The sequence below is a fragment of the Podarcis erhardii genome (genome assembly GCF_964252035.2).
Source record: "Podarcis erhardii genome assembly, chromosome: 6".
NCBI lineage: Eukaryota > Metazoa > Chordata > Lepidosauria > Squamata > Lacertidae > Podarcis > Podarcis erhardii.
The window spans coordinates 1259388-1270845 of record NC_138510.1 but is presented as its reverse complement, the minus strand read 5'-3'; the positions used below and the strand labels follow the sequence as shown (position 1 = coordinate 1270845).

The window sequence follows — 11458 nt, the reverse complement described above, 5'->3', positions numbered from 1 at the left end:
ACCTGTGAAAAGGATCCAGGGGTCTTGGTGGACTACAAGCTGAACATGAGTCCACAGTGTGATGCAGCAGGAGAAAAAGCTAATGCTATTCTAGGCTGCACCAACAGAAGTCTGGAGTCCAGATCATGGGAAGAAGTCATAGTTCCGCTCTAGTCTGCCTTGGTCAGACCACACCTGGAATACTGTGTCCAATTCTGGACACCACAATTTAAGAAGGAATGGGTACAGAGGAGGCCAACCAAGACGATCACTGGTCTGGAAACCAAGCCTGATGAGGAACGGTTGAAGGAGCTGGGTTTGTTTAGTTTGAAAAAGAGGAGACTGAGAGGAGATATGATGGCCATCTTCAAATATCTTAAAGGCTGTTCACATGGAAGATGAAGGAAGCTTCTTTTCTCCTGCTCCAGGAGGAAACGTTCTCCAGAAGAATTTCTTGAGAGTGAAAACTGTTTGACAGTGGAACTGACTCCCTCTGTGGTGAACTCTCCTTCGTTGGCAGTTTTTAAGCAGAGGCCGAATGGTCATCTGTCATGGATGCCTAAATTGAGGTTCTTGCATGGATGACCCTTGCATAGATGACCCTTGGACCACGTCCAACTCTACCATTCCATGGTTCTGTGATTCTATAAGGGCTGCATACTGGTTCCTGTTTCTGGACCAATGGCTACTAGCCACAACATCTATGCTCTACCAAGATCCTGGTTGGCCACTTTGAGAAGAGGACGCTGGACCGGATAGCCATTGGCTAGGTGCAGCAGGTGCCTCTTGTGTTATTTATGATTGATTACCACGGGGAAATTATCTGGACCAGGAGCCAGCTGGACCCACACACTCAAATGCGCTTGGCTTCTGTCCCAGCCCAACCCAGGAGAGGAGGGGGGAGGGAGGAGGGAGGAGGATATATGGCTGCCGATCGGAGCCTTGAGCACCACTCAGAGCTGCCTTCCAGCGTGAGGTCACCCAGGTTCTCCTTCTTCTTCGCAATGGGTCCCTCACTCATCCTCTGGGCTCTGCTGCCATCCATACTATGTAAGTTTGGGGGTTGCTTGGAGGGGCAAAGACTCAGGAAGGCATGGAGTCGGGGAGTCAGTTTAGGGTATTTATGCCCTGCCTTCTTCACGGACGGGATTCTAAGTAGACACGCCTGCCCTGAGCTGCTGCTGTGCAGCTGGCTCCAGATGGTGGACCTCAGGGCTCCGGCGAAAACCAAACTAGCCCCTGCAAATCTCAACCCATCTCTGAGCAAAGGAAGGTGGAGGGTGCTGCAGTTGGTGGTGGAAGGACCTCTGAAGGAAGCTTTTAATGACTGATGTTTTAATGTCTTTTTAATCTCCTGTTGGAAGCCACCCAGAGTGGCTGGGGAAGCCCAGCCACATAGGCGGGGTATAAGTAATAAATGATTATGATTATGATTATGATTTGATGCTGATGGTAGTGAAGACATCAGCACCAAGCAGTTGGGCACCATCATGAGGGTGCTGGGCTAGGTGCCCATCAAAGAGGAGTGGGATGCCATCATAGAGATGTGGAGCATATGGCCATGGTCAGGATTTTGGGGGGCCAGGACTTTTGTTAGGGGGGCAGAACCGAGCTACCTGCGACTTGTTTGGTCAGTTTGCTGAGTATTTGTATTTATTTACTTGATTTGTGGCTACGCCCCGGTGGAGGAGGAAGGGAGGCCTGGGCAGGGGGCTGGAGAGCGCGACCCTCACCCTGGACTGGGTTCCTCCTTGCAGGCAATGGAGCCAATGGCTTTGCAGGACGCTTGCAGCAGGGGATACGGTGGCGGATTCGAGAAGCCAATGAGGAGGCGAAGGTGGAGGAAGCTGGCTCTGTAAAGGACAGGTGAGGCTAGGACACGTCCACCACATATGGAGGAAATTCCCCTCCTTCTCCTTACACTTCCAACCATTTTTATCTTGTGGGGCTGGACTATCTTTTGAAGAAAACCACCACCACCCCACCGACTCTCCTCTCCCTTCTCCACAGCACCGGACCAGCCTGGTGGCTGCTTACCTGTGCCTTGCGAGCGGCAGGGGCTGGCGGCAGTGGCGGTGGAGGGATGATGAGTGGCGCAAAGGGGCTGGCTCCGGAGAGGGCTGCGTAAAATGGCACTCAGCCATCCACGGGTCAACAAAGCCCAGCCCCCTTCCTCCTCTAGGCAGGTCAGGGAGAAGCCAGGAGGAGGGAGGGAGGAGCCACCGCCAGAAGAGTGTGGATGGGGGGATATGACGAAGCCCGAATGATCATAATCCCCACGCCGATCACCACAGCGATTCCCGGACCGTCCGCGGGCTGGATCCAGAAGGCAATTGGGCCAGATCCGGCCCCCAGGCCTTAGCCTGCCGACCCACGTTCTATGCCAATAGCCTTGACAGGACCCTCTTTGAAAGCTGCTTAGGACAGCTGGGCTCTCTCTGGGGCTCTCAAGCAGGGTGGATTAGACCTAGAGAGTTCAGAAATCAGAAAGCAGGGGTCGTCTTTTGCAGTCCCTTCCTGCAATGATACAAAGCAGAACTTTGGCCTTCCCAAGCATCCAGGCTGGGGCACCTTAGAGGAGGGGTCGGCAAGGTTTGCCTCGCCTGGGCTGGTTCACTCCAGCGGAGATCTCTCTGTGGGCCAGATTGTCAGCGAGTCTGAGCACGCACATGCATGATTTCCGGTGTCTGCGCATGCATAGGCGCGATTTTCGGAACCGCAGCAGCGAGTCCCCACACCGTGCTGCGCTGGTTTATTGCAGTGCGCGGGGACTCGCCGAACAAGCAGCTCAGTTCAGGGGTGGCTCGGGGGCCGGTTAAATGACCCCCATGGACCACAGGTTGCTGACCCCTTCCTTAGAGCCAAGATTCCCCCTCCCATCCGCTCCCCACACATCAGCCCATCTCAGAGGCGGCACTCCTACCCAGAGCCCCAAACAGAGGATGATCTCTTGTTGCCCCGCAAGCCGCCTCTCCTGCAGTTCCTTGGTTCCGCTCCATTCCCTCTGTCACCTGGGTTTCTGTTGCTGCTGCTGCTGGAGGTTTCCTTTGGAGCTGTGTTTGTCTCCATGTCTGCGCTTTATTCCTTACCTTTCAGACTGTTGCCTGAGGGGCAGACCAGAAACACTTCCAATAAGCAAACACGCAATTATGGGGAGGAACTTCCCCAGGAGGAACAGTGCAAGGGGGAGGGTTGAAAATCCCCAAGCTTGAATGTGGAGATCAGAAAACACACAGCGCGCCTTGTTGGGGGAGCCAGCGCCTTGTCACAGAAACCACGTCCCCCAGAGAGCTTTCTCTGAGACGGTGCATGCTGGTGCGCCATACTGCCACCTCGCTTGCCTGACCCGGGCTCCCTCCCCCTGCATCCCCGTTCCTTTGCCTCTTCCTCCGCTGCCACACTGAAGAAACCACTATGGCCGCCTGTCACCGGGAAACTTCCAGGAAGGCGCTTTGTTGTTGCTGCTGAGTCGTTTAGTCGTGTCCTACTCTTCATGACCCCCTGGACCAGAGCACGCCAGGCACTCCTGTCTTCCACTGCCTTCCACTCCCTTCTCCTTGTGCCCTCCATCTTTCCCAACACCAGGGAGTCTTCTCTTCTCATGAGGTGGCCAAAGTATTGGAACCTCAGCTTATTTGTGGTGCGTGCGGATCGTCTGAGCACTGTCTCAGGTGCCCCCTCTGACCCTCTGGGGCCAGCAAGTGTGTCTCTGACACCAGAAGACTCCCCCTCTGACTTACTGCATCTTCAGGCCTTCTGAACTTTGCTAACGGGAGACGAAGGCTCACTCTTGGGCTCTCTTTTAACAATCTGTGGAGATGCCCAACCCTGTTCTTGACCCTGGTCAGAGACCTAGTCCTCATCAACAGGTTCAGCTTCTGACTCTCCCTCCTCATCAGAATCAAACAGACATTCTGAGAGAACGTCAGGATTCGCATGGATCCTTGACCAACCATTCTGCTCACAGAACTCAGCACTTCTGCTGTCTAGAATCCTGGACTGATCACCTTCTGGATAGGCAAACCTCCACCCTTTTGTCGCAGGCTCGTATCCACAAAAGATCATTTTCCGGGACCTCGGGTCACCTTTCTTTCATTGAGCCTTTGGCACAAGCACCCAAGCTTTGCAACCAAACACACAGAAGAAATGCACCTTCGGCTTCTTCCGGTGCAGCAAGAAGTACGGTGTGTCACCTACAACTGAATTGAACGACCTGTTCAACATGAAGTTGGCCGTCCTCCAAGCTTCCCTCAAAAAACTCTGAGGCAAACCAGAGTCAAACAGTAAAGCGTCAGCTGCCTCAGCTAGCGTTCTGTTTCTGTGCTCTGCTACGCCATTCTCCTGAGGAGAAGCAGCAACCGTCAACCTGTGACGTATTCCCTTCTGGCGGAAGAAACTCTGCAGAGCAGACCCAGTGAACTCTCCACCTCGGTCACTCTGGAAACTCTGCACCTTTGTGGAAAACTGTAGTTCCACTGCCGCAACCCAGTCTTTGATCAGTTGCGCTGCTTCGCTTTTCCGTTTCAGCGAGAAGACCTACCCGTTCCTAGTAAAATCATCTGTCAGCGTGAGCGCAAATCTGGCCCTGCCCAGACTCTTTGGCATGGGTCCACAAAGGTCTGTGTACACAAGCTCAAAAGGCTTTGTGGTTACCCTCTCCGATCTGGGATAACTGCACCTTTTTACCTTTGCTCTTTTGCATGCCCTACAATCTAGGAATTTATCACATGCTTTCAACTTGCAACCTTCAGTGCATTCGGGCAACTTTTGGATATATTTCCAACAGCTATGCGACATTCTCCTGTGCCACAGGTGAGCACACGAATCATGAGTGGGAACATTAGCACACTTCGCCTGTGCTGCCTCAGCATCCCCCTTACCCTCCAGAGGTGTCTCCAGAACAAAGAGGTTGTTCTGACATGCAACACTGACCAGTTGTTCCCCACCCCTGGAAATAGAACAGACATCACTTTCAAAGCAAACCTTGTAACCCTGCTGTACAAGAGAAGATACAGATAAAAGACAACATTTCATTCCTGGCACAATGTAGACCTCCAGCTCTGCCTGTAAAAAAGAAACAAACACATTGCCAACAGTGGTTAATTGTCTCTCTGAGGCATCAGCAAGAGTGACTGTTTTCCCAGTTAAACAGCCCTGCAGTTCCACATTTCACCACTAGGTGGCGGTGGCATCAGGTGGTGGCTGGCTCCTGAGTCGATGACCCAACACAGCATGCTGCCCTCACTGGAGTTGTCCCTCAGCGTTGCCATGGAGGCCGCTAGGTGATAAGAACCGTCCTTCTCACTTCCTGTGTCATGTCCTCCCTTCGTATTCCCACGCTGGCTTCCTCTCCTAGACTGGCTGCCATGGAAACCTGGCTGACTGCCATGGGAAGCGACCTTGGAGACATCCTGCCCGGCCTCTCTGGCTCTCCTCGGGCAGGATCAACGCAGATGGTCAACAGACGCGCAGATAAAACAACGACAAGTGTAAAAAGCCTGAACTGTGCCTTCTGCTGGCCTGCCCCCCCCCCTGCAACCAGCAGGGCTCTCTGCGCCAGCTCGGCCCTCTCTGAGACGGCGTTCCTGTTCGTCACACAAGCGACCAGTCACATACTGTAGCGTAAGATCAGCTGGATTCATCGATTCCAAAGTTAGACACAAATTGTCATAACTTTTGTCCAAGGAGCTGAGCAAAATATAAACTTTCAGTTCCTCAGTAAAGTTGACTTGCAACAGTCTCAGCTGGTTGAAAACAGAGAGCATCTCAGTCACATGCTGTCTGATGCTATCACCAGGACGCAGCTTCATCTCAAACAAGCATCTGGTGGTGTGGATTTTTGCCCCAGCTGTGGTCCTGTGGTGCACTCTCTCTAGTGCCTGGTAGGCCTCATGAGCAGTCTCAAGCCCCTCCATCAAAGGAAGCTGTGAGCCCTCCAAACTGAGCACTATAGCTCCCAGGGCTTTCTGATTCTTCCTCTGTGAAGCGTGGGCAGCTGCAACATCTGCCTCTGCAGCTCCGGCTGCAGCTTGCTGTGGGGGCCCTTGGAGCGCCTCCCACAGACCCTTGGCTACCAGCCAGGCCTTCAGCTTCCTGGACCACTCCTCCCAATTTCTCCCATTTAACTTTTCGAAAGGGACGGAGTATGACTCCTGGCCGTCTGCCATCTTCTCCCCCCGGGCTGAGCCTACTCACGTAACAACAGCTCCTCTTGGCACCCGGTCCTGAAGATGAGATCCTCCCCAGTGAGCTTCGCTGCCTCAAACGTTAGGCAGGAGCTCCAGCTGGCTTCCCACACACACACACAGGCACGACGTGGCAACAGCTTCCAAAGCTTGGCTGGCTTCCCATAACCTGTGAAGTAAGATGGCGTCTGGCACGTTTCTGCTGCACCACTGGACGTCCATGCTGATCGAAAACTTGAGCTCCCTTTAGCTCTCTTAGCATAGTCCTAGCAGAGTTCAACAGCAGGAGAAACTGTTGCCTTGTGTGTGGATAATAAATCAGACTGAATGCAGGCTTCTTGCTTATCTCCAACAGTCTTTTAATGTGTAGAAAAACATCGTAAATCAGCCCGGCGAGAGAGCGGCCATCCTTTCGTCTCTCAGCCAAAAACGAAAGAGAACTCACACACAAAGATTCCCGTATGTGAACATAACCATGCCTCAGAATGTGAGACGTCACACAGAACTGTTTAACCCTGTAAGTTCTGATTCTCCTCACATGCTGCCCACCTCAACACTTCCCCCCCCCCACTCCGGAACACGGCTCATTAAGTCTACCTGGATGTGCCTGAGCATATTTTAGAGATCTTACGAGGATTTAATCTCTCCCCACTCCGAAACAGGAATCATTATGTCTACCTGGACGTCAGGCTTCTGCCTGGGAATATTCCAGAGGTCTTACGAGTACCTATTCTTGCAAGTGCTGACGGTGAGTGGCTCAGCCCTGCATCGCCTTCTTGGGAGCCGGAGGGGGGGCGCAAAGGCAGCTCTTTGTCCCTCCCACCACCAGCCCCTCAAAGCCCAGCGGGCTCCCTGCGCACTGAACGGGGAGCCCGAGACTTGTCGCCTCCTCACTCTCAGTTGGCACCTGAGCGCAGTGTTGCCTCCCAGCCCTGCTCCCGGGAAACTTGAACCCTGTTAAACTCTGGAACTCACTCCAGCAAGAGGAAGAGGTGGCCACCAACCCAGACAGCTTGAGCATGATAAAATCAGGGAGGAAAAGAAGGCTATCAGCAGCAGGCAGCTGCAATGGCTGTTCTCCCCCTGTTCTAATGGAGGCAGCCCTGCTTCCCAATACCACTTGCTATGAACCAAAGGAGGTGGGGAGAGTTGTTTTCATGCTCGGATCAGGGCCTTGCAGGTTTCCCTTTGGAGCAGCTGGCTGGCCACCGTGGGAGCAAGAAGTTGGAGCAGAGAGGTTGATAGCTTGATCATAGCTGTCCACTTTTCCCTTTTCTTGTGAGGAATCCTATTTGGAGAAAGGGAATTTCGCTTAAAAAAGGGAAACGTTGACAGCTATGAGCTTGATCCAGCAGGCTCTCCTTATGTTCAACATCCTGGGAATCCCAGCTTCCCTCTCACAGGCATGCATGCATAATTTTATTTGTATGACACTTTCCAAAGTTCAGACTATGCTCAAGGCAGCTTACAACATGGGAAAAACTACATGGCAGCAACATAGCAAAATTAGCCACAAACAATCAATGAAACTTCCAAAAATGCACACCCAAACGGAACAATTCCCACAATTCTGCAGGGGAGAAGGAGCGGGAGGCCAAGACTAGTTACGAGGCTGGAGAGGAAAACCCTAACACTTGGTCTGATGTCTTGCCTATAGAGTCCATGCAGCCGGAAAAATGCCAGGTTGAGGATGACTCCTTCAGTCTGGGAGTGGAGCTACCTGAGGACTTGGAGACATTATTTCGCCTATATGACAGGTGAAGATAGAAGGGGGGGAGGCGGTAGCACCCCTTCCCATCCGGAGTGGAATTAATTTGGAGATGGTGTTGGACTTTCAGAGGAAGAGAGGGGATCTAGTCCCGCTGTATATCAAGGGGGGCTGTGTGGAGAGAGTCTCTTCCATTAAATTCCTGGGAGTTTACCTTAGTGAAGACCTCACTTGGAAAAACAATATAACTCAGGTGGTAGAGACTCCTTTTCCTCAGGCTCTTGCAAAAGAACAATGTTAAACAACAATTGATGAACTCCTTTTACCAGTCCTTTCATATTGTATCACAGTGTGGTACGTTGGCTTGACAGCCACGGACAAAAAGTCTCTACAGAGAGTGGTGAACACAGCACATGATATCATGGGCTGTCCCCTGAGCCCGACAGATGACATTGCAAGGGATTGTGGCCTTAGGAAAGCAAGGAAAATTCTTAGGGACGACTCACACCCTGGCTATCACCTCTTTAATCTTCTACCTGGAAAATAGCATCCAGGGGTCATGTTCAGCAATCGGCAAAATGTCTGGGAAAACCTGGATGTATGGCAATGGCGGGGGGGGGGGGTGTTGTGCCAAAAATGTCAAAAAAGCTTTAGAACTCTTTTCTTTCTTTGGAGCTCTTCCCAAAAAACACCATTTGGTCCAAAAAAATAAAAAACTCAGCAACTTTGGGCAAAAGAGAGAGAAAAGAAATCAACAAATATGGCAATCCTAGTAGTTCCTCTTCAGAGAACCCAAGAGCATTTCTCCTTGTTCCCCACACAGAGGAGCCACCACTTGCTAGTTCAGACAGAGCCAAAGAGACCTTTTTAAAAACCATTCCCAATTCTGGGAAGGTGCAATCCTAGGAGGAGCAGGTGTAGACAAGGGGGGGGGACCTTGGGAGATCAGGGAAGCCACAGTCACTCCCCATGCAGGGGGGGGCAGCACCTAGTCACAGAAACCACGTCCGCACAGCTGCTCCCAGTGGGTGACCTAGCTCTGATCAGGCTGCAGTGAAAGGTTTAGGTCTGGAAGATCTCAGGGGTTCCCAGCTCATCACTTTCCTCCCCCCAAACAATGGCAGGAATCTTGATGGTGTCCTGGATGCTGAGGAGCAGGTCACATTCATCCAAGCATTCTCTGGGACTATCACTGAAGAAGAGATTGCAGAGCTCAAGGCGGATGGTGACCTAGACCTTGATGGTTTGATTAACTTTGATGGTGAGCGGCCCAGCCCCACCTGACCTTCTTGGGAGCTGGAGGGGGGATGTCAGGACAGCTCTGTGCCCCTTCTGCCAGTCCCTCTAGCCCCACAGGCTCCCTGTCCCACTCAGCAGGGACCACGAGACTTGCAGCCTCCTGACTTCCGGGAAGGGAAGATGGCAGGCTGGTCCTCTTTCGTCGGCTGTCTGCCAAATGAAACAGCAAGTGGTATTTGATGACAGCTAGACTCTAGTCTGTGGGAAGAATAGTTTACAATCCAAAAGGGTTTCTGCGCCTGTCAGCAAAAATCCACATTTGGATAGTCAGCTGCTTTCTGGTTTTAAGGAGAAAAGAAGGAAAGTTGATGTTTAAAGGGCTGGATTCGGAACAAAAAGCTTGATTTATGGTTTGTGATAAGAAAGATTTAAACGGACAAGGGAGTTCTGTGTGTTAGGAATTAGTGGCTTAATTTTCATCTCTTTTTGATGAAAGTGCTCCCTAGAAAGCAAAACTAACATTTCAAACTGAAATTTCCTCCATGGGAAAAGAAGTTGTTTACTTTAAATGAAAATGGGGCAAGAAGAAAAAGGGAACCGTGGGGTGTCAGGGCTCCCTGGCCCAATCCTGCTTACAAACTGACCCTTCTTCCATCTTCCCCTTCAGAGTTCCAGGTGTTAATTGACGGTATGTTCTAGAGGGACCCAAGACAAGCCTCGCCTTGCCTTGCTTTTGTGGATAATCATCGACCCCAAATCTGTGAAGCTTTATTTTCTTTTAAAAGTAAATAGAAGGCAAAAATTGCAGAAAAATAAAAGCAGCAAAACGCATAATGGAAGCCCAGTTTCATGATTTGCTGGGAGTTTTGCGTATCTGAATTTGATACATAAAAAAGGAAATCTCTCCTGTTTCCTGCTTGGCAGGGGGTTGGACTCGATGGCCCTTGTGGTCTCTTCCAAGTCTATGATTCTATTTTTTTTTTTTAAATATTTTTATTGGATTTTCAAAATTTTTTAAACAAACACAAACATATATCATAAACACAAAACACAAAACAGAATATCTGTAGTTTCATACCCTTACAATCATTACCCTCTTTCAGTGACTTCCCCCCACCCCCCCCAGCCACCTTCCCATTTCATTAAATATCTCAGCAAGTTATTTGTTCAAATCTCTTAAATATTATACATATCTTTTCTTATAATTTATCCTTTATCCATTTTTACTTTAAATCCCATTATACATATTAAGTTGTTTCTCTAAGATCGGCCTAATTTCTCTCCCACAAATTCCTTGCTCTTTATATTAAATCAAAAAAAAAAACAATAATATTTCTATTCTAAACCCCAGACTTTTACCACTCTACACTCCCCTCCCCCTCTGACCCGATATTTGCCCCTTCCCGCATTAATATCCCAAAGAAAAAAAACAGATTTAACCCGGATTTCTCACATCAGAGGCCCTTAGGCCCCCGTTAATCACTCTCCAGCAATTTTGTTTATAGTCCTTTTTATTAATCTTCTCTTCTCGAAGGAATTCTGTCACCAGTTCCTCATATTTTTCAAACAAAAACAGTCTTTGTCCAGGATCAACAGATCTCCCATGTTGCAGCTTAAAGAAGAAGTCTCCATCATACTTATTCGTTCTTTCGTAGCTTAATGTTTCAGTTGTTCCAGGGACTTCCATCTTTCTCTCTCTTTGCAGATTTGTGATCCATTGGTTGTCTTTTTCACTTCTTTTCCTCCCAAAAGTTACAGATATTTGATTGCTCTCTTCCTCCTGAACTCCTTCTTCTTTTTCTTCTTTTTCCCCCAGTTCTAAAGTTGTCTCTTTTTCTGCAGCTGCAGATTCTTTTTCCATCCGGTTAGCTCCACCAACAGATTTGTTTAGTTTAAGATTGAAGGTCATCAGTTGATCTCTCATGGCTAAGCTCTGCTCTTGCAGAGCTCCCACCAGGGAAAACATTTTTTTTATCTCTGCCAGTAGTTTTCCTTCCGCAGCCATTGCAATATCTTTAGTTCCCTCCAGGGGGATTTCCATCATAGTTCTTTTCCAACAGTTCGTTACTTTGTTATTCAGAATTAGTTTGTTTCCAGTCAATTTAATGTAACACTTTTAGTCCCAACAATATAGTTATAACACAGTTTTAACTCAATTTCCAAGCTGACGTCCGCTTGACAGCTCTTTTGACAGCTGTCAAACACCTTGTTTTTTCTCTCGGGTTCCCAAGCAGGGCACTGCCCGGGTTCGGGGGGGGGGTCCGCCAAAAGCAAAACCTCTGGGATTCCCCTCTCTTCACTCCAGCACAAGTAACTTTTTCAACCAATTTATGAAAGTGTTCTTTCT

At 49.9% G+C, this 11458-nt stretch overlaps 1 protein-coding gene across 1 annotated transcript; it reads left to right on the top strand.

The window, feature by feature from the left end:
• The first annotated feature begins 948 nt into the window (after positions 1–948).
• On the top strand, positions 949–9821 carry LOC309345136 (uncharacterized protein). Its single transcript, XM_081868197.1, has 4 exons — positions 949–1029; positions 1737–1845; positions 8997–9133; positions 9779–9821. Exons 1-4 carry the CDS (start codon positions 984–986, stop codon positions 9808–9810), a joined length of 324 nt encoding a protein of 107 aa, XP_081724323.1. The 5' UTR covers positions 949–983; the 3' UTR covers positions 9811–9821.
• The last annotated feature ends 1637 nt before the right edge of the window (positions 9822–11458 follow it).

Excerpts from the sequence above, each read along its gene's own strand:
- LOC309345136 (XM_081868197.1), top strand. The coding sequence starts at position 984 with ATGGGTCCCTCACTCATCCTCTGGGCTCTGCTGCCATCCATACTAT. Across the intron at positions 1,846-8,996 it reads GCTGGCTCTGTAAAGGACAG|GAATCTTGATGGTGTCCTGG; the intron begins GTGAGGCTAGGA and ends AAACAATGGCAG. Across the intron at positions 9,134-9,778 it reads TGGTTTGATTAACTTTGATG|AGTTCCAGGTGTTAATTGAC; the intron begins GTGAGCGGCCCA and ends CTTCCCCTTCAG.